The following is a 23,104-nucleotide window of genomic DNA, read 5'->3' on the forward strand; positions in this document are numbered from 1 at the left end:
GGGGTCCTAGCCTTGGGGGGGGGTTACCGGGTTGCTGCTGAAATGGCCAGGAAGGAGCTGGAGTATGCAGGGGGGGCCAGGGTGGGGCTTTGCCGCCGTGGGGACGGGCCGAGCGGGAGGAGGAAGAAGGGGAAGACCAAGAATAATCTTCATTATTGCCACAAGTAGGCTTACATTAACTCTGCAATGAAGTTACTGTGAAAAGCCCCTAGTCACCACATACCGGTACACAGAGGGAGAATTCAGAATATCCAAATTACCTAACAGTACGTCTTTCGGGACTTGTGGGAGGAAACCGGAGCACCCGGAGGAAACCCACGAGACACAGGGAGAACGTGCAGACTCCGCACACAGTGTGTCCCAAGCAGTCAATCGAACGTAGGATCCTAGTGGTGAAGCAACAGTGCTAACCCTCTGTGCCACCTAGATCACTTGAAGAAATGGGGTAGTCACAGTGATTTCTGCATTCATCTTTCACCCCGGGGCTTAAAATCCAAACGGATGGAATTCAGGTCTCTTCGTTCTTTTCTTTTAATAAATTTAGAGTACGCAAGTATTTTTTTCTAATTAAGGGGCAATTTAGCATGGCCAATCCACCTAACTTGCGCATCTTTGGGCTGTGGGGGCATGCAGACATAGGGAGAATGTGCAAACTCCACACGGACAGTGACCCAGAGCTGGGATTCGAACCCAGCTCCTCAGCACCATAGGTCTCCTTGATCTTCTACCTTAACGAAACAAACAGTCGGAGCCTATATCCTCCTAAACTGGGTTCTGTGCTAGAAAACTCCCTTTAATTTGGAAAACTCTCTAAGGATGCAGAATGGCTAGTGTAGGAGATAGAAAGATTTTATATTGATGCCCGAGGAGCAATCTTCTGAGATAAGGAATGAAGCATATTGTTAAACTGAATAGAAAGCTCTTTAGTCTACATTAACCATACAATAATTGACCTAGCAACATGTCAAAAATAATTGCACAGTAAGAAGTCTTACAACACCAGGTTAAAGTCCAACAGGTTTGTTTCAAACACGAGCTTTCGGAGCACGGCTCCTTCTTCAGGTGATCTTTCACCTGAAGAAGGAGCCGTGCTCCGAAAGCTCGTGTTTGAAACAAACCTGTTGGACTTTAACCTGGTGTTGTAAGACTTCTTACTGTGCTCACCCCAGTCCAACGCCGGCATCTCCACATCAAAAATAATTGCATGCACCTTGTTGGTTTGACACGATAGTAGGCCTGTAGTGATGATTCTCCCACCATGGTGTTAGATAGGGGGCTGGATTCTCTGATCCCCGACGCCAAAATCGTGTTCGGCGACAGGACAGAGAATTCCCGATGACGGCGAAGGTACGCTGCACACCATATTCACGGCCTCCATACATCGTACCGGCCGAGTTCCCGACAGTGTGGGTCGCTATGGCGGAGGATGCGGACTCAGTCCAGCGCTGTCAGTCGGGGGAGGGGTGGTCATATTCGGGGCTGGGGGCAATGTGGTGGGCAGTCCAGGGCATGTGAGCCAGCCAAAGGGGGGGGGGGGGCATTTCGAAGGCCGGTTCCACGAGCGGCATCCGCCATGAAGCACGGCCGCTGCCTTGTGCATGCGCAGTCATAGCGACAGCTACAGCCGGGTGCTCTACGCTGCCTCCCTGCTAGCCCCCAGCAGAACGGGGTATTGGTAGCCGTTTTCCTGGCATAAAAGGCCATCATTTTCACGCCGGCATAGGGACTGCGTCTCCAGTAGTAAAGGAATAGCGTGTGCTAGATTGTACAAACTGATATAACCATGCTAGTGGTAGCTGGGTGAATATTGATTTCAATGGCAGTGGCACCCATCTCATATGCTATTAGTTTCCTGAGTTTAAAAAAAATAAATTTAGAGTACCCAATTCATTTTTCTCCAATTAAGGGGCAATTTAGTGTGGCCAATTCACCTAGCCTGCACATCTTTGGGTTGTGGGGGCGAAACCCACGCAGACACGGGGAGAATGTGCAAACTTCACACGGACAGTGACCCAGGGCCGGGATCGAACCTGGGACCACGACGCCGTGAGGCAGCAGGGCCAACCCACTGCGCCACCGTGTTGCCCTATTAGTTTCCTGAGTTGGCACTGAGCCTTCTAGGGGAGGACAATGGTGACATCTTCATTGCAGATCACTCAGCCTTTGCTCTGATCTTGCACCTAGAGGTGATAGGAAGCTTAATTGGATCAACCATATCAATGGCGAACCAAGAGATGGATTTAAAACCAAGGCTTTTTAAAATCCAACACTATCATTACCTTGCAATTATGTACCACACAACTGGGGCAGTTTTGCATCGAGGGTTGTTGGTCAGTTCAGTCAGAGCTGTTCAACTGGACAATTTGTATAATCCATTACCACTGCTTCAGCTTCTCACTACATGCAATATAACCGCAGGTGGAACTCCAGGAAACATTTCCATTATTTATCATCTGTCATAGTAGACCGACACTGTGCATTATCCAGAGGCTGGCTTTGTTGATGCTGACAAGCTCCAAAACTTCAAAAATATTCCATGCCCCAACACAAAAGCAAAGATTTGGCCTTTGTCTGAAAGCCAGACTGTGCCTCCTCGATATAATAGCACCTGCAAAAAGAGGACAGAAGAACCACACTACTCACAGCTCTTACCCAAGTTACCTTTATTACATAAGCACAAGGCCAGGTGTAATTACCGTGGCACATTCTCAATTGCCATTCATTGCAATGCAATCAGTTGGAACTTGTAGTCAGCCAGTGTCAAAGATAGTACTCACTTAATAGTCAATGTGAAATATACAAAGTAAAAAGACATAATTGTACACGACAACAAAGACTGAGATTTTCATCACAAATAATACAACTACACAATGCATTGAATCTTTAAAATGAAAGTAGTTTTGCAAAGGGGACAAATGCAGTACAACATCCGAGAACAAGTTCAAAGTATCAGCTTACTCCCTTGGCAGAATTATCAGTGGTGGAACTTCAGGTTCAACTGATACTCCCCAGAAAATATAGTTTTCATTTTTATTAACAAACTGAAAACGTATCTGCATTCTGAAACAAACTTTTGTGAGATCATCTTGAAGTCAACAAAACTAGGGGATGGAGTGAGAGGAACACAAACTTTCTGTTCCGACAAACGTTCTTCTGATGAATTTCAAGTATTCAAATTCATCATGAGACTGGCCTCCTGGAGCTGAACACTTTCACACCATTCTGCATAGATGAACGAGCATATTTTGTCAGTAGAGTTCCGATAGTCTGCTTCTCTCCACATAAACCCCTGTTCAAATGAGAGATAAATCAAAGAGTTTGTGAGCCGTTTGAAATACAAGTTCAGTTATGTCAAATCACATGAACAGGAATTTCAATATTAAAATCAAAACAACTCTAGTAATCCTTCCAGGGGGGGGACAACAAATAATTAAAATGGAGGAAGGTAAATTATGTGAGAAATTCAGCACAACCTTTATACCCTGAACAAGGAATAGTTACAAATCTACCATCGGAGGGATATTGCTCTGTGGAATTGGCAATTTGGATCTTGTCTCAACAGTGCGTTTCAGTGATGGAAGCATTAGTGGGACTTCTGTACAGCAGTAGCCAGTGGTTCTCATTGTTAAATCAACCCATCAGAGTTCAGGATTGAGTCATGAGCCCGAGAACGACTTAGGTTCAGACATAACCAAATTTTGACACAATAGACCAGTTATATTTCTTATATTTGACTAGTATATAATGATCGGCGATCCATGCATCTTTTATTACCTTCTTACCAAACTGAAACAAAAAGAGGTCATTCACGCTTAATTTGCTTCATTTCATGCTGAACTGGTGCCCACATCAAATATCAACCTCCTCCCAAAGCTGCCACTGATGAAGAATAAAGAACAATACAGCACAGGAACAGGCCCTTCGGCTCTCCAAGCCTGCATCGAACATGGTACCTAAACTAAAACCGTATGCACTTACGGAGTCAATATCCTTCCATTCCCACCCTATTCATATATTTGTCTAGATGCCCCTTAAATGCCGCTATCGTACCTTCTCCCACCACCTCCCCAGGCAGCGTGTACCATCTATTTACCACCCTCTGCGTTAAAAAAAATGATTGAAAGTATACAGAAACGTAGCATGGGAAATAGTTAACTATTGCAGTCATTAAGTGATAGCTTCCCTCCAGGATGGTTTTGCAAAAAGATTTCAGTCTGTCCGAGCAGACTTGGGAGTTATATTTATAGTGATTTGTTAATCAGTGTAAAAAGACCGCTTGGAATTTTGAAAGTCAAAGAGGGTAAGTTAGAACTGGTTTTCAGAACTTCAATGACCTCTCTCCAATAATTAAGATGCAACAACGGTGATGCCACCTTTGGATACAACATTCTGAATTGTCTGCCATTTTCCTCAACCGAGTCACCTCAGCCTCACCATAGATTGTGGCTGTATTATCATTGTTTCCTCCTCTAGACCCACTTTTCTTTCTTTATTTGTTCCATTACCACATACTTCCACTTTTAACTTTATCCAGTTCTGACGGGTCATTGGTTGGATGGGATTTTTTGCTTTTGGAATAGTTGCAGACGACAGCAAGGACCAAGGTGCTCCAACAGGAGGAATCTTCCACAAGGCAACCAATTAAAAAGCTGCCTCCATGTTTACCATCCAATTATTTTTGAGGTGAGAGTGGTAAATCACAGTCTGGAGGCTGGCAGCCGCCTACTGTGAGGCCAGTGGGAGCGCTGCTGAGGACCAGAGTGGCAGAGAACTGTAGCCACCATTAGTGTCTGTGGAGCGGGTGCATGGTTCTATCACATCTATCTCCATGATTTCTCTCTTCAATGGCAAGACTGCGATAGGTACAGACAACAGCTTTGCCAGCTTTGCAATCTGCTGCTAGAGAGCTCCTCCACAGTTGAACATTAACAATGCTCCAACCTCGCACTCTAATGGGGGCTGATTAGCTCAGTTGGCTATCTGGACAGCGTACAGTACAGAAGAATGCCACTAGCCGGGTACACTTCCTGCTCTAACTGAGATAGACTTGGAGCCAGCCTGCTCATTCTGCCGCGAGAGGGGAAGATACTTGCAAACCAGTATTGGCAAAAGTGCTAAGAAAATTACTCAGATGAAGCATCAGCAGATAATAAGCTAAGGGCCTGCCTTCAGGCTCATTTCACATGACAATGATGTTATCCACTGTCAGGTCACCTCTCACCTGCCAGGAGGCCGACACAGCAGGGAGCCCATGCACACGTTCTCATGGCACCCTCTGTATGCTACTGTATTTACATTTACTTGACCATAAATTGACTACCCACTGCTGCCGGAGACACTACCACATTGACCTCAACTCCAAATCGTAACCTTCCAGAAGATGTTGTAGAATAGTGATCAGTAGTGGAAGAAGGGGTTGATTTGGGCTCTGAATGCCTGTGCACTGCAGCCTGTTGAAATGCTTCCATCCTGAATATCCAGCTCAACAAAAACGATTTTCTGGCTGAAGGCAGTCATTACGCTTCCACGTAGGATTTGAAAAAAAACTGAGCATAAGACAGCCAGCAGTGCTGTCCATTCTTCTAGCATTGATCACTAGGCACTGTAAAAACCTCCTTGGAAGCTTTTAAAGGATTGCATCGCATGAAATTGTGCAACATAGGAAAACAGAGCAAGAGGCATGGTGGCTATCTAACGGTTTCGTGAAATAGCTGACAGGATGTGAAATATGTGAAAGCACTAGCAAACATTTAAAAATAAACCAGAGATCAAAACCACAATGTCAATCAATATTCTCTTCATCCAAACATTTTTTACATTCCTTACTCGCCTCATTTCACCATAATTAATTATGTACAGTACTTAATGAGTATTTTGCACGGTATTCACAAAAGAGAGAGACATGTTGACTGGTGGTGTCTCAGAGGGATGTGTAAACACTTTAGAACTGGTCATTATTACAAAGGAGGAAGTGTTAGGTGTGTTAAAAAGCATTAAGGTCGACAAATCCCCAGATGGCATCTATCCCAGATGACTGAGGATGACAAGAGATGAAATTGTTGGGCCCCTGACAGAAATCTTTAGGTCCTCATTGGCCACTGGTGCGGTCCCAGATGATTGGAGGCTGGCCAATTATTTAAGAAGGGTTGCAAGGATAATCCGGATAATTATAGACCAGTGAGCTTGACGTCAGTGATAGTGAAATTGTTGGAAAAGATTCTCAGAGATAGGATCTATGCACATTTGGAAATTAATGGTCTTATTAGTGACAGCATGGTTTCGTACGAGGGAGGTCATGTCTCACTAATGTGATTGAATTATTTGAGGTGACAAAAATGATTGATGAGGGCAGGGCTGTGGATGTTGTCTACATGGACTTTAGTAAAGCATTTGATAAGGTCCCTCATGGAAGGCTGGTGCAAAATATTAGATCACATGGGGTCAGGGGTGAACAAGCTGAATTGATCCAGAACTGGCTTCGCCATAGAAGACAGAGCGTAGCAGTGGAAGGGTGTTTTTCCGAATGGAGGTCTGCAACCAGCGGTGTTCCACAGGCATCAGTTCTGGGGCCTCTGCTCTTTGTAATATACATATAAATGACTTCGAACAAAATGTAGCGGGTCTGATTAGCAAGTTTGCGGATGATACCAAGATTCAGGAGTTGTGGATAGTGATGTAGAACAAAGAAAATTACAGCATAGAAACAGGCCCTTCGGCCCTCCTAGCCTGCGTCGATCCAGATCCTTTATCTAAACCTGTCTCCTATTTACCAAGGTCTACTTGCCTCTGTTCCCCGCCCGTTCATATATCTGTCTAGATGCATCATAAATGATGCTATTGTGCCCGCCTCTACCACCTCCGCTGGTAAAGCATTCCAGGCACCCACCACCCTCTGCGTAAAAAGCTTTCCACCCACATCTCCTACAAACTTTCCCTCTCTCACTTTGAAATCGTGACCCCTTGTAATTGACACCCACAATCTTGGAAAAAGCTTGTTGCTATCCACCCTGTCCATACCTCTCATAATTTTGTATACCTCAATCAGGTCCCCCCTCAACCTCCGTCATTCCAACGAAAACAATCTTAATCTACTCAACCTTTCTTCATAGCTAGCACCCTCCATACCAGGCAACATCCTGGTGAACCTCCTCTGCACCCTCTCTAAAGCATCCATATCCTTCTGGTAATGTGGCGACCAGAACTGCACGCAGTATTCCAAATGTGGCCGTACCAAAGTCCTATACACCTGTAACATGACCTGCCGACTCTTGTACTCAATACCCCGTCTGATGAAGGCAAGCATGCTGTATGCCTTCTTGACCACTCTATCAACCTGCATTGCCACCTTCAGGGTACAATGGACCTGAACTCCCAGATCTCTCTATACATCAATTTTCCCCAGGACTCTTCCATTGACCGTATAGTCCGCTCTTGAATTGGATCTTCCAAAATGCATCACCTCGCATTTGCCTGGATTGAACTCCATCTGCCATTTCTCTGCCCAACTCTCCAATCTATCTATATTTTGCTGTCCTCCTCGCTATCTGCAACTCCACCAATCTTAGTATCATCTGCAAACTTGCTGATCAGACCACCTATACCTTCCTCCAGGTCATTTATTTATATCACAAACAACAGTGGTCCGAGCACGGATCCCTGTGGAACACCACTAGTCACCCTTCTCCATTTTGAGACACACCCATCCACCACTACTCTCTGTCTCCTGTTGCCCAGCCAGTTCTTTATCCATCTAGCTAGTACACCCTGAACCCCATACGACTTCACTTTTTCCATCAACCTGCTATGGGAAACTTTATCAAACGCCTTACTAAAGTCCATGTATATGACATCTATAGCCCTTCCCTCATCAATTAACTTTGTCACTTCCTCAAAGAATGGAGTGGGCCAATCCTTTCTCTAGCTACCCTCTTGCTCCTTGTATACGAATAAAAGGCTTTGTGATTTTCCTTAACCCTGTTAGCCAAAGATATTTCATGACCCCTTTTAGCCCTCTTTATTGCGCGTTTGAGATTCGTCCTACTTTCCCGATATTCCTCCAAAGCTTCATCAGTTTTGAGTTGCCTCGATCTTATGTAAGCTTCCTTTTTCATCTTAGCTAGTCTCACACTTCCACCCATCATCCATGGTTCCCTAATCTTGCCATTTCTATCCCTCATTTTCACAGGGACATGTCTGTCCTGCACTCTAATCAACCTTTCCTTAAAAGACTCCCACATTTCAAATGTGGATTTACCCTTAAACAGCTGCTCCCAATCCACATTCCCTAGCTCCTGCCGAATTTTGTTATATTCTGCCTTTCCCCAATTTAGCGCTCTTCCTTTAGGACCACTCTTATCTTTGTCCATGAGTATTCTAAAACTTCCTGAGTTGGACTATTTACATACTGCTCTAAAAAACTCTCCTGGATGCTCCTTACAAACTCTGCTCCATCTACGCCTCCAACACTACACGAGTCCCATTCAATGTTGGGGAAGTTAAAATCTCCCATCACAACCACCCTATTGCTCCTACATTTTTCTATAATCTGTCTACATATTTGTACCTCTACTTCATGCTTGCTTTTGGGAGGTCTGTAGTAAAGTCCCAACAATGTTACTGCACCCTTCCTATTTCTTAGCTCTACCCATATTGCCTCAGTGCTCGAATCCTCCATAGTGCCCTCCTTAATCACAGCTGTAATATCATCTCTGACCAGTAATGCAACTCCTCCATCCCTTCTACCTCCCTCTCTATCCCTCCTGAAGCATCTATACTCTGGGATATTCAGTTGCCAATCTTGCCCTTCCCTCAACCAAGTCTCAGTAATACCAATAACATCATATTCCCAGGTACTAATCCAAGCCCTAAGTTCATCTGCCTTACCTGCTACACTTCTCGCATTAAAACAAATGCACCTCAGACCACCTGTCCCTTTGTGTTCATCATCTCTTCCCTGTCTACTCTTCCCCTTAGTCACATTGAGTTTATTATCCAGTACCTTACTGGCTTTAGTTGCTGCCTCTTTACTGACCTCTAACTTCCTAATCTGGTTCCCATCCCCCTGCCACATTAGTTTAAAACCTCCCCAAGTGTTAACAAAAGCACCCCCGAGGACATTGGTTCCAGTCCTGCCCAGGTGTAGACCATCTGGTTTGTAATGGTCCCACTGCCCCCAGAACCGGTTCCAATGTCCCAAAAATCTGAACCCCCTCCCTCCTGCACCATCTCTCAAGCCACCCAATGTAGATTGTCAGAGAATACAACAGGATATAGATAGGCAGCAAAATTGGGCAGAGAAATGGCAGTTGGAATTTAACCAGGACAACTGCGATGTGATGCATTTTGGTCGATCCAATTCAGGTGGGAGCAACAAAATAAGTGGCAGAACCATCAGGAACAGAGACACGGAGAGATCTAGCTGTGCAGGTGGAAATGGTGGTAAAGAAAGCATATGGCATGCTTGCCTTCATAGGACGGGGTATCAAGTATAAAAGCTCAAAAGTTATGTTCCACTTATATAGAACGTTGGTTAGGCCACATCTGGAATTCTTTGTCCAAATCTGGTCACCGCACTACCAGAAGGACGCGAAGGCTTTGGAGAGAGTACAGAAAAGGTTTACCAGGATGTTGCCTGGTATGGAGGGTATTAGCTATGAGGAGAGATTGAATAAACTGGGATTGTTCTCCCAAGAGAGACGGAGGCTGAGGAGTGACCTGATAGAAGTTTATAAAATTATTAGGAGTATAGATATGGTGAACAGTTGGAGGCATTTCCCAGGGCGGAAATGACAATTACTAGGGGGCAACAGTTCAAGGTGAAGGGAGAGGGGGGGGAAGGTTCAGTGGAGATGTGCGGGGGAAGATTTTTTACACAGAGGGTGGTGGTGGCCTGGAATGCACTGCCAAGTGAGGTGGTTGAGGCAGATAGCGACTTTTAAGACTTATCTGGATAGGCACATGAACAGACCTGGTATAGAAGGCTACAGGGGGTTGGTCTAGATAGGATATGTGATTGGCATAGGCTTGGAAGGCCGAAGGGCCTGTTCCTGTGCTGAATTGTTCTTTGTATGCAGAGTTTGCTTTCTAGTGTTGTTTGTGCTCAACACCCATTCAAATCTCAAGTTGGTTCAATTCCCAATTCCCATCACTTCAGTGCACCTTCCTCAGTGTACAGGCCTGTCTTATTCAGTTAAAAGTAGTTCACAGGGCGCATATGACGGTGGCTAGGATGAGCAGGTTCTTTGAGGGAGTAGTGGATATGTGTGGACAGTGCGTGGGGAGGCCTGCGAACCATGTCCACATGTTCTGGTCATGTCCGAAACTGAAGAGGATGTGGAAGGGATTTGTGGACGTAATTTCCGAGGTGTTGGGGGTAAAGGTGGTGGTCCCGAGCTCAGAGGTAGTGAAATCTGGGGCGTTGGAAAACCTAGAGTCCGGGGGCAAGAGAGGCCGATGCCTTGGCCTTTGCCTCCCTGATAGCCCGGAGACGGATTTTGCTTGGGTGGAGGGGCCTGCAGGAATTCCTGAGGTTGGAAAAGATCAAGTTTGTCTTGAGAGGGTCGGTTGTTGAGTTCACCCGGATGTGGAAGCCGTTCATCGACTTCTTTAAGAAAGTCTTTGAGGTGACAGCAGAGGGGGCGGAGGGGTGGGGCGTGGCGGGAATGAGGGGTTTAAAATGGGGAAGGCAGGAAGGGAAGGGCAGAGGGAGTGTGGATGTTGGTTTTTTGTTATGTTGTACAAGTTTGCTGTCACTTTTATTTGTGTGTTTGTTGTTTATATAAATGCCTTAATAAAACATATTTTAAAAATTTAATTGAATGTCATGGGGACATGATCAGACTCTCGCTTGTCATTTCCTGGCAATAATGACCTGGCACTTGTGTGGCACAAAATTTGCTTTCCACTTACCAACTCAAAACCTGAATGTTGTCCAGGTCTTGATGCAGGAAAATGATGTTAAGGCCACATTCAGATCAGCCATAATTTCATTGAATAGCAGAGCAGGTTCAAGGTGCTAAATGGCCTACTCCTGCTAATTCTTATGATCGGATGGGCATAGACAACTTCATTATCTGTGCAAATGAAATGATGTTGAGCACTGTGCAATCATCAATGAGCAGCCCTATTTCTAAACTTATGTTGGAGGGAAGGTCTTTGATGAAAAATAGTTCGGTCCAGGGCACAGCTCTGAGGAACTCTTGCAGCAATGGCTTGGTGTTGAGATGAATGACCTCCAAACATTGTGCTAGGAATGACTCCAGGTACGAGAAAGATTCTCCCCTATCCCAGTCACCTCATTTGGACTCCTTGGTTCCATATTGAGTCAAATGCAGCTTTGATGTCAGGGGGCAGTCAATCTAACATCACTGCTGGAATTCAGCTGTTTTGTCCGTGTCTAGGCCAAGTTTGTAATGAGGTCTGGAGCCTAGTGGTCCTGGAAAAACTAAAACTGAGCATTGATCAGTAAGTTATTGGTGAGTAAGTCTCACTTGGCAGCACTGTCGACAATACCTTTGCTGATTATCGAATGCAGGCTAAAGGAGCCATAATTACCAGATTGGGTTTGTGCTGCTTTTCGAGAACAATACAATACACAGCTGGGCAATTTTCCACTTTGTCAGTTACACGTCAGTGTTGTACTGCATGTTTCACAGTAACTTCATTGCAGTGTTAATGTGACAAGTTGTGATAATAAAGATTATTATTATAGAGGTACAACTCATTCTGGAGCACAAATCTTCAGCACCATGGCAGGATGTTATTAGGACCCATATCCTTTGCTGCAGCTAGTATAGTCAGCAGTTTCTTGATATCCTGCGGACTGAATCAATTTAATTGTTCATCGCCAATTATGGCTGGATGTAGCAGGACTGCGGAGCTTTGACCTGATCCGCTGGTCTTGGAATTGTTTAGCTCTGTCAGGAGGAACCAATTTCACTGTTTGGCACGCATGCTTTACCAGGGCGGCACCTCACGTCCAGGTAGCATTGGTGCTTCTCCTGGGTCTGAAATCCTAGCGAGCAGGGTGAGGGAGTCTGAAGTCACTGCGGGGATGGAGAGATAAAATGAGAAGGCAGTCTTGGACGGAAGTGTTGGGAAACAAACAGCAGATGGGCCAAGTTCCTGTTCCATTGCACCCGACATTAGATGGTTGTAGCGAAGGATTTTATTCACTTTTTTTATTTTAAAAAAAACTTTCAAGAGCTCGATCACAAAAGTGACTTGAAATTGGCAGGCTGAGATTCCCAGGGAAATACCTGCAACCCCAGAAACATGCAGTGAAAATGAGGAAAGATGTGGATCGATTCCAATTACAGGAAGAGAAGAAATCTGAAATTCCTGTACATACTGGCTCATGGAAGTCACCATTCATCAAATTGTCACAATCGCTGTAACAGATAAGGTTTGTTGAGTCGGATGTACTTTAACCCCATTTTATGTTTTGAATATGCAGAATTGAGGAAATCACAGCAAACAGCACCAGACAACACAAACTAAAAGGACCCACCGGACATATGGAGCAATATCTTCCTCAGTCCACTTCACTCTGATGTTAAAGAGGCTGTTGAAACGTTCCTGTATGCTCTCTGACAAATCCTCGACATTTAGTTGAAATATCACTTGTGGTCTTGAATTTCTATCCACGAGAGCTACACCCTGTATAATAGAAAAACATTTTAAAACAAAAAAAAAGGAAATTGAAAAATCAACAGTTTCATTATCCAACGAATGTTAAACGTGCAGTGACAGGACACTTAAAACTTCAGCCTTGGCTTCCTGTTTGGAATGAAACCAGATTTAGACTGAAAATTCACACTGGGTGATAGGGGTGGGATGAAATACGCCAAGGTTCCCACTCCTGATCACTACCTTTCTGGAAGTGGATGAACTCAATTGCGATATGACCCCAGCTTGAATATCCTAATGTTCACGATCTAGGACATGAAGAATGATAAGTGAATTTCTGCAGAGTATGCTGTCTCACAGCACTGTATTTCAGAATGGACTTAATGACTTCAATAGAAGAGGAAGGGGAGAAAACGAACATGAAAAAGGGGTTAAAAAAAACAAACCTCTGCTTTTATTAGTTTGCTTCTTTTTTGTTTGGCTGACAAGTTGTTTCACGAGTGCCCAAGCTCCTGACTTTTGCCAACATTTTGCTGTGCATTTAACTTTTTATACGCTGTTGTGAAATAAGCAGAGCTTCAAGTCTCATAATATAATGCATGGCCTGTTGTCCATAGAATCTACGGTCAGGAGGCCATTTGGCCCATCGAGTCTGCACCGATCCTCTGAAAGAGCACTCTACCTCATCTCCCACCCTATCCACATAATCCTCTGCATTTATCTGCACATCCTTTCTATTTACCAGTCACAAATACATTAATTAGAAAAATTCCTAGCTTTACAGAGTACGTGTAGCTATTGCCAACCAAGAGATTTTATTGAGATGATTTAATCTAGAATTTACAGCAAAGCAGTATGCAGGTTTTGCTGTTGCCATGGTAATTTCTAAGATATCTGGATGACAAACTGGTGAATAACTTGCTAATAGTTCAAACAATAAACACATTCTCGCTTTGTGTAATTCCTTTTTACGCTGACGGGCAGCACGGTAGCATTGTGGATAGCATAATTGCTTCACAGCTCCAGGGTCCCAGGTTTGATTCCGGCTTGGGTCACTGTCTGTGTGGAGTCTGCACGTTCCCCCCGTGTGTGCGTTGGTTTCCTCCGGGTGCTCCGATTTCCTCCCACAGTCCAAAGATGTGCAGGTTAGGTAGATTGGCCATGATAAATTGCCCTTAGTGTCCAAAATTGCCCTTAGTGTTGGGTGGGGTTACTGGGTTATGGGGATGGGTATTGACCTTGGGTGGGGTGCTCTTTCCGGGAGCCAGTGCAGACTCAATGGCTGAATGAGGAGGCTCAATGGCCTCCTTCTGCACTGTAAATTCTATGATCTACACACATCCATGGCTCCATTCTTTAAGCAAATGCTTTGGGACATGGAAGGGATTATTTAACAGTTCACTGACTGATGAATGTGTCATAAACAAACCTGCCCTGTATGATATCATGTGAGAGTACCTTTAAGAAATGGATGTTTAAGCAATGTACCTTTAAGAAATGAAGCAGCTCATATTACTGAAGTGATGTCAGAGGGTGGGGGGAGCTGAGCTGAGCTCACTTCTGTTTTTGGTTTCAGTTTTGAGGAAAAGAGCTTGGGTGTGTCTGTGTTTGCAGTGAGCTGGATCTGCTGTGATCTCTGCCATGAAAGACTATCTCTGAATCATTTTGGGTGATTTAAACTCATAATAGTAATGTCTTTAACTGGATGTGTTTCTGTTTAAAGGTGTTAAGTCTCTTGGATGTTTAAAGGAACAACTGAAGGATTATTTAGTGTTGTATTATTTTCGGGGTTATCTTTGAAGTAAGGGGTGTTAAATGATCCAATGTTTATTTAAAAGGTTAAGTGGGACTTCCGGTTGCGGCTATGACTAGCTAAGCCGCACATTTGGAAGCTCCTGCAACAAAGGTGTTTTTGGGCCAATTGGAGGGCCCCAACGGCGCTGAAAAAACGAATCCCGGTGGGGGAAGGTCCCCTGAGGAGAACTAGACCGATTTTATGGTCGGTACCCGGAGCGGAGCGGCAAGAAAAACGGCAGCAGCTCCCCAAAAAAAGCGGGGGAAGAAAATCAAAATGGCGGCCGGCGGTGCACCGGAGGAGTGGAAGAAATGGGCGGAGGAGCAGCAGGCCGCTCTCCTCCGTTTTTTCACGGAGATGAAAGTGGAACTCTTAGAGTCCATGAACGCGACGGCCACCAGGTTGGTGGGAGCCCAGGCGATCCAAGAGGCGTCGATTAAAGATCTGCAGCAGGAGATGGCCGCGAGGGAGGAGGAGGCCACAGTCATCGGGGCAAAGGTGGAGGCGCACGAGGCACTCCACACGAAGTGGCAGAGCCGCTTCGAGGAGCTGGACACTCGGATGAGGAGGAAAAATTTGAGGATCCTGGGCCTGGAAGAAGGCCTGGAGGGGTCGGATCTCCCGGGATATGTGGCGGAGATGTTGAGCTCCCTGATGGGGGAAGGGGCCGGTCCGGCGCCCCTGGAATTGGAAGAGGCATACCGGGTCATGGCCAGGAGGCCTAGGGCAAACGAGCCCCCGAGGGCGGTGCTGGTGCGGTTCCAGCGGCTAAGTGATCGAGAGAAAGTCCTGAGGTGGGCTAAAAGGGAGAAAAGCAGCAAGTGGCAGAACTCGACGGTAAGGGTGTACCAGGACTGGAGTGCGGAGGTGGCAAAGCGGCGGGCCCGGTACAACCGGACAAAGGCGGTGCTACACGCGAAAAAGATCAAATTTGGAATGTTGCAACCGGCGCGCTTGTGGGTCACCTACAAGGACCAACATCATTATTTCGAGTCCCCAGAGGAGGCCTGGACCTTTGTACAAGAGGAAAAGTTGGACACGAACTAAAACCTGGGAGCACCGGCGGTCGTAGCCGCCGGGGGACTCTTGATTGTGCAAGTGGCCCTTTTCTTTTTCAGGCCAGGTCGGAACTGGGTAACAGTTTCGTGGAGTGTTTGGGGTGTTTTTTCTCGAACGGTTGACTTTTCTGAATATTTTGAAGGTTTCGAGTTGTTGGGTGTTTCTGTATATTTGTACTGTTGAAATCTCTATTGTGGGTCGTTGGCTTCTTATGGGGTGTTTTTTTCCCGTTTCCAATTTCCCTTAGTTATTTACCCCTCCTACCCTTTTTCTTTGGGTGCTTGGGGGGGTTTTTTGGTTCTTTTTTTTCTTTTCGGGTTATGGTTATCTGCGGTTATTTATACTGTTTGATGGAGGGTGATGGTTGGGCACGCGGTTAGTTGATAGTTAGTTAATTATTTTGTTATTTAAGTATGTAGTTAAGTATTTATGTATTTAGTTGCCATTGGGTATTTGTATTTATAGCGTTAAGTTGGGGAGACGGGACGGGGGGGAGCGGGTTGATTATGCGGGTCTTTCTCGGGGGTTTTAAGGGGATCTTTCACGGGCGCAGATGGGGTGAACCGGGAGGAGTCGGAATGTGGCAGGAGCAGCCGGGTCAGCGGAGACCAGCTGACTCTCGGGAGTACGATGTGGGGTACATCGCGGCTAGGAGGGGTCCTAGCCAGGGGGGGGGGGGGGGGGGGGGGGGGGGGGGGAAGGGGAGGGGACTGGGGGGGGACACCGGGTTGCTGCTAGAAAGACCAGGGACGAGAAGGGGAGAGCCGGGGGGGGTGGGGGGGGGGCCATCGCTATGGGAAGCGGGTCAGAAAAGAAGGGATGACCCGGGGCGAGCAAGGGACAAGACATGGCTAATCGACAGGGAGTAGGGACGGGTCGCTCTGCGACCCGATTGATCACGTGGAACGTAAGGGGGCTGAATGGGCCGGTCAAAAGATCAAGGGTCTTCTCACACCTGAAGGGACTGAAGGCTGATGTAGCAATGCTGCAGGAGACTCATTTGAGGGTAGCAGATCAGGTCCGCCTGAGAAGGGGGTGGGTGGGACAGGTGTTCCACTCAGGCTTGGATATCAAGAACCGGGGGGTGGCGATTTTGGTGGGAAAGAGAGTGTCGTTTGTGGCGGCAGAGGTGGTGGCAGACAAGGAGGGCAGGTACGTGATGGTGAGGGGTAGGCTGCAGGGAGAGAGTGTGGTACTGGTAAATGTGTATGCCCCGAACTGGGACGACGCGGGTTTTATGAGGCGCCTGCTGGGCCTCATCCCGGGACTGGAGGCAGGGGGCCTGATCATGGGAGGGGACTTTAATACGGTGTTAGACCCTGGGCTGGATAGATCGAGTTCCAGGACGAATAGGAGGCCGGCAGCGGCAGAGGTGTTAAGGGGGTTCATGGAGCAGATGGGAGGGGTAGACCCATGGAGATTTGGTAGGCCTAGGGCGAGGGAGTATTCTTTTTTCTCCCACGTCCACAGAGTGTACTCTAGGATCGATTTTTTCGTATTGAACAGGGGGCTGATACCGAGAGTGCAGGACACGGAGTACTCGGCCATTGCGATATCGGACCATGCACCACATTGGGTGGACGTGGACATGGGGGAGGCGCGGGACCAACGCCCGTTGTGGCGCCTGGATGTAGGGCTGTTGGCGGACGAAGAGGTGTGCAGAAGGGTGAGAACGGGCATTGAGAACTATCTGGGTACGAATGACACAGGTGAGGTGCAGGTGGGGACGGTCTGGGAGGCCTTGAAAGCAGTGATTAGAGGAGAGCTGATCTCCATAAGGGCACACAGAGAGAGGAAGGAGAGGCAGGAAAGGGAGAGGCTGGTGGGGGAGCTCCTAGAAGTAGATAGGAAATATGCGGCGGCGCCAGAGGAGGGGCTATTAAGGGAGCGGCGTAGCTTGCAGGCCAGGTTCGACCTACTGACCACTAGGAAGGCGGAAATGCAGTGGAGAAGGGCGCAGGGTGCGGCGTATGAGTACGGGGAAAAGGCGAGCAGGATGCTGGCACACCAGCTTCGTAAGCGAGATGCAGCCAGAGAGATTGGGGGAGTGAGAGAGAGGGGTGGGGATGTAGTGCAGAAGGGGCAAGAGGTGAATAGGGTCTTTAGGGACTTCTATAGGGAATTGTATAGGTCTGAACCGCCGAAGAGGAGAGGGGGAATGAAGAACTTTCTCGACAAATTGGGGTTCCCAAAGGTACAGGAGGAGCTGGTGGAAGGGTTGGGGGCGCCGATAGAGCTGCAGGAGCTAATTAAAGGGATAGGCCAGATGCAGGCGGGGAAGGCGCCGGGGCCGGATGGGTTCCCGGTGGAGTTTTACAGGAAATTTGTGGACTTGGTGGGTCCAGTGCTGGTGCGAGCCTTCAATGAGGCGCGCGAGGGGGGGGTTCTGCCTCCAACAATGTCGCAGGCCCTGATCTCCTTGATTTTGAAGCGGGACAAGGACCCGGTCCAGTGCGGGTCCTACAGGCCTATCTCCCTCTTAAATGTAGATGCCAAGCTGTTAGCAAAGGTCCTGGCAACCAGGATAGAGGACTGTGTGCCAGGGGTAGTCCATGAAGACCAGACGGGGTTCGTGAAGGGACGCCAACTTAACACAAATGTTCGGAGATTGTTAAATGTGATTATGATGCCAGCAGTGGAAGGGGAGGCGGAGATAGTGGTAGCGCTGGACGCGGAGAAGGCATTTGACAGGGTGGAGTGGGAATACTTGTGGGAGACGTTGGAAAGGTTTGGGTTTGGGGAGGGATTTATCAAGTGGGTAAAACTGCTCTATTCAGCTCCGATGGCAAGTGTGGTAACAAACGGGAGGAGGTCAGAATATTTTGGGCTCCATCGAGGTACCAGGCAGGGATGTCCCCTATCTCCCTTACTCTTTGCATTAGCGATTGAGCCGTTGGCGATGGCACTGAGGGGTTCAGGGGGGTGGAGAGGACTGACAAGGGGAGGGGAGGAACATCGGGTCTCGCTCTATGCGGATGATTTGTTGTTGTATGTGGCAGACCCGAAGGGGGGAATGCCGGAGGTAATGGGGATACTAGCGGAGTTCGGGGACTTTTCGGGATATAAATTAAATCTGGGGAAAAGTGAGGTCTTTGTAATACACCCGGGAGACCAAGGGGAGGGAATTGGGAGGCTCCCCTTCAAAAGAGCAGTTAAAAGTTTTAGGTATTTGGGGGTGCAGGTGGCAAAGAACTGGGGGACCCTACACAAGTTGAACTTTTCCAGACTGGTGGAGCAGATGGAGGAGGAGTTTAAGAGGTGGGACATGGTGCCGCTGTCGCTAGCAGGGAGGGTGCAGTCAGTTAAAATGACGGTCCTCCCGAGGTTCTTGTTTTTGTTCCAGTGTCTGCCCATCTTCCTCCCCAGGGCCTTTTTCAAGAAGGTAACGAGTAGTATCATGGGGTATGTGTGGGCACATGGCACCCCGAGAGTTAGAAGGGTCTTTTTGGAGCGGAGTAGGGATAGTGGGGGGCTGGCGTTACCCAACCTTTCAGGATATTACTGGGCGGCAAATACATCGATGGTACGAAAGTGGATGATGGAAGGGGAGGGGGCAGCCTGGAAGCGCATGGAGAGGGCGTCCTGCGGCAACATAAGCTTAGGGGCACTGGTAACGGCACCATGGCCGCTCCCTCCCACGAGGTATACCACGAGCCCGGTGGTGGCGGCCACCCTCAAGATCTGGGGGCAGTGGAGGCGACACAGGGGGGAAGTGGGAGGTCTGATAGGGGCACCACTAAGAGGGAACCACAGATTTGCGCCGGGAAACACAGGAGGGGGATTCCAGAGCTGGCAGAGGGCGGGTATTAGACAACTGAGGGACTTGTTTATAGAGGGGAGGTTTGCGAGCCTGGGAGAGCTGGAGGAGAAATTTGGGCTCCCCCCGGGGAACACGTTCAGGTACCTCCAAGTGAAGGCATTTGCCAGACGACAGGTAGCGGGGTTCCCCGCGCTCCCCGACAGGGGGGTGAGTGATAGGGTGCTATCAGGGGTCTGGGTCGGGGAGGGGAAGATCTCGGACATCTATAAGATTATGCAGGAGGTGGAGGAGGTACCAGTAGAGGAGCTGAAAGATAAGTGGGAGTTAGAGCTGGGGGAACAGATAGAGGACGGGACATGGGCAGACGCCCTGGAGAGGGTTAACTCGTCGTCGTCATGTGCGCGACTAAGTCTCATTCAATTTAAGGTACTGCATAGAGCCCACATGACGGGGACAAGGATGAGTCGGTTTTTCGGGGGTGAAGACAGGTGTATTAGATGTTCGGGAAGCCCTGCGAATCATGCACATATGTTTTGGGCATGTCCGGCACTGGAGGAGTTCTGGAAGGGGGTGGCAGGGACGGTGTCGAGAGTGGTGGGGTCCAGGGTCAAGCCAGGATGGGGACTTGCGATCTTCGGGGTTGGGGTGGAACCGGGGGTACAGGAGGCGAGGGAGGCTGGAATATTAGCCTTTGCGTCCTTGGTGGCTCGGAGGAGGATCCTGATTCAGTGGAGGGACGAAAGGCCTCCGAGTGTTAACACCTGGTTAAACGACATGGCAAACTTTATCCAATTGGAAAGGATCAAATTCGCCCTGAGAGGGTCGGTGCAGGGGTTTTCCAGGCGATGGCAACCCTTCCTAGACCTCTTGGATCAGAGATAGAAACTGAGGCCATGACAGCAGCAACCCGGGAGGGGAGGGCGGGAGGGGGGGAGGGGGGGGGGGGGGGAGGGGGGGAAAACGACGAAGGAAGTACGGTAGCGGCGGTGGCACGGGCAAGGCCTGCCCGAGGACGCTGCTAGAAATGATAAGTTGGTCTGACTGTCGGTTCGCCGGCGGGGGGGGAGGGGGGGGGGTGCGCGGGTAGGGGGGGGGGGGGGGGGGATTCTTTTTCTCTTTCTTGTTAAGTAGGGGGGTTTGACTTTGTGTTGTTATAATTTAAATGTAAATGTAGGGGGGGTTAAAATGTTTGTATTTTGAAAAATTCAATAAAAATTATTTAAAAAAAAAAAAAGGTTAAGTGGAGTTCATGGAATAAACATTGTTTTGTGTTTAAAAACCGACGTGTCCATAATTGTAATACCACACCTGGAGAACAAGCCGTGTGTTTCAAAAGCAACAATACATTAAAGGGGGAAGGTTGGTTGGAACTCCATGATACATTTTGAAGTAACAGCTTGCAAAGATTGAGGGAAAGTAAGAGATGCATTTGATAAGGTTCCCCATGATCGGCTTATGAAGAAAGTACGGAGATGTGGGATAGAGGGAAATTTGGCCAATTGGATAAGTAACTGCCGATCACATAGAAGGTGACGGTGGACGGAACATTTTCAGACAGGAGACCAGTTACCAGCGGTGTACCACAGGGATCAGTGCTGGGTCCTCTGCTATTTGTGATTTTTATCAATGACTTGGAGGAGGGGGCTGAAGGGTGGGTCAGTAAATTTGCTGATGACACCAAGATTGGTGGAGTAGTGGATGAGGTGGAGGGATGTTGTAGGCTGCAAAGAGACATTGATAGGATGCAGAGCTGGGCCGTAAAATGCAGATGGAGTTTAACGCTGATAAATGCGACGCGATTCATTTTGGTAGGTAAAATTTGAATGCGGATTACAGGGTCAATGGCAGGGTTCGGAGGAATGTGGAGGAACAGAGAGATCTTGGGGTTCATGTCCACAGATCTCTGAAGGTTGCCACTCAAGTGGATAGAGCCTTGAAGAAGACCTATAGTGTGTTAGCGTTTATTAACAGGGGGCTTGAGTTTAAGAGCCGTGGAGTTATGCTGCAACTGTACATGACCCTGGTGAGACCACATTTGGAGTATTGTGTGCAGTTCTGGTCACCTCACTATAGGAAGGATGTGGAAGCATTGGAAAGGGTGCAAAGGAGATTTACCAGGGTGCTGCCTGGTTTGCAGGATAGGTCTTATGAGGAAAGGTTGAGGGAGCTAGGGCTTTTCTCTTTGGAGCGGAGGAGGATGAGAGACAACTTAATAGAGGTTTATAAGATGATGAGGGGGATAGATAGAGTGGAAGTTCAGAGATTATTTCCTCGGGTGTAGCTGTTACAAGGGGGCATAGCTATAAGGTTCAGGGTGGAAGATTTAGGAGGGATGTCCGAGGTAGGTTCTTTACTCAGAGAGTGGTTAGGGCGTGGAATGGACTGCCTGCTGTGATAGTGGAGTCGGACACTTTAGGAACTTTCAAGCGGTTATTGGATAGGCACATGGAGCACACAAGAATGACAGGGAGTGGGATAGCTTGATCTTGGTTTCTGACAATGCTCGGCACAACATCGAGGGCCGAAGGGCCTGTTCTGTGCTGTACTGTTCTACGTTCTATGTTAAAGAAGGTTGGGGTGGTGCGTGAGGTAAGTTATAACTGAAACAAAATATCTTTCAAAAATGACAGCAAAAGTTAATGCCAAAATATCAAGGAATGGGGCAGCACGGTAGCATGGTGGTTAGCATAAATGCTTCACAGCTCCAGGGTCCCAGGTTCGATTCCCGGCTGGGTCACTGTCTGTGCGGAGTCTGCACGTCCTCCCAGTGTGTGCGTGGGTTTCCTCCGGGTGCTCCGGTTTCCTCCCACAGTCCAAAGATGTGCGGGTTAGGTGGATTGGCCATGCTAAATTGCCCGTAGTGTCCTAAAAAGTAAGGTTAAAGGGGGGGTTGTTGGGTTACGGGTATAGGGTGGATACGTGGGTTTGAGTAGGGTGATCATTGCTCGGCACAACATCGAGGGCCGAAGGGCCTGTTCTGTGCTGTACTGTTCTATGTTCTAGATAATGATATCTGTTATTTTCAGAATCACCAACGGCAGTGGTTTGAATTTTTAAAAATACACAATTTTATTCAGGGTGGATCTTTAGTGTTTTTAAGTAACTTCAGTACAAACTCCAAAGATTTACTGGCTGATGTACCGCACAGCATGATGAGAGATGAAATATGTAACTACCAGGCCCAATGCAACTGGTCTTGACAGAAAAGATGAGTAAATTTTCATCAATTTCTGGAAATATTCCCTGTACCAACCACACTTTGTAGCTGTGTCTTGATTAGTATAGAAACTCAGAGAAACATAGGTCTCGGAAGAAAATGGAAAAGCGGATGGTGCAGTCAAAGAAAGGCTGGCTTCTGAGAGGCGGAACAGGGCATAGATGACTGAAACTAGACATATGCAGTGCTGTGGTGGCTTGTATTAGCTATGGAGGAAGGTGGGAATCAAAAGGACCGCAGAAGACAATAATAGCAGCTTGGGTTAGGGTTAAAGTATAGGGTAGGGGAGTGGTGCAGACATGTTGCCAAAACACTGGTGATTTTTTTTGTCTTTCAGGGATTTGATTGTGATTTTTGTTAACTAAATCCATTTCCTTCTGGCCGAGGAAACACAGAATATTCAGGGTGATTTATAGATTCACAGGAGGCCATTTGGCCCTCGAATCTGCAACAGCCCTTAGAACAAAGAAAATTACAGCACAGGAACAGGCTCTTCGGCCCTATAAGCCTGCGGCGACTATGCTGCCTGTTTGAACTAAAACACTTACTCTTCTGGGGACCATATCCCTCTATTCCCATCCTATACATGTATTTGTCAAGAAGTTCCTTAAAAGTCACTATCATATCTGCTTCCACTACCTCCCCC

At 47.5% G+C, this 23,104-nt stretch overlaps 1 protein-coding gene across 3 annotated transcripts in view; it reads right to left on the bottom strand.

Moving 5' to 3' along the window:
* Nucleotides 1-2,646: 2,646 nt before the first annotated feature.
* The window catches only part of dscc1 (DNA replication and sister chromatid cohesion 1), a 67,683-nt gene continuing 47,225 nt past the window's right edge, over nucleotides 2,647-23,104 (bottom strand). For all 3 annotated transcript variants that reach the window (XM_038809794.1, XM_038809793.1, XM_038809795.1), the window contains exons 8-9: nucleotides 12,509-12,657; nucleotides 2,647-3,289 (exon numbers count right to left, since the gene is read on the bottom strand). In XM_038809794.1, the coding sequence (XP_038665722.1) occupies nucleotides 3,181-3,289; nucleotides 12,509-12,657 (258 nt within the window). In that variant the 3' untranslated portion in view covers nucleotides 2,647-3,180. The remainder of the gene's footprint in view (nucleotides 3,290-12,508; nucleotides 12,658-23,104) is intronic.

The sequence above is a fragment of the Scyliorhinus canicula genome, chromosome 10, assembly GCF_902713615.1.
Source record: "Scyliorhinus canicula chromosome 10, sScyCan1.1, whole genome shotgun sequence".
Lineage (NCBI taxonomy): Eukaryota > Metazoa > Chordata > Chondrichthyes > Carcharhiniformes > Scyliorhinidae > Scyliorhinus > Scyliorhinus canicula.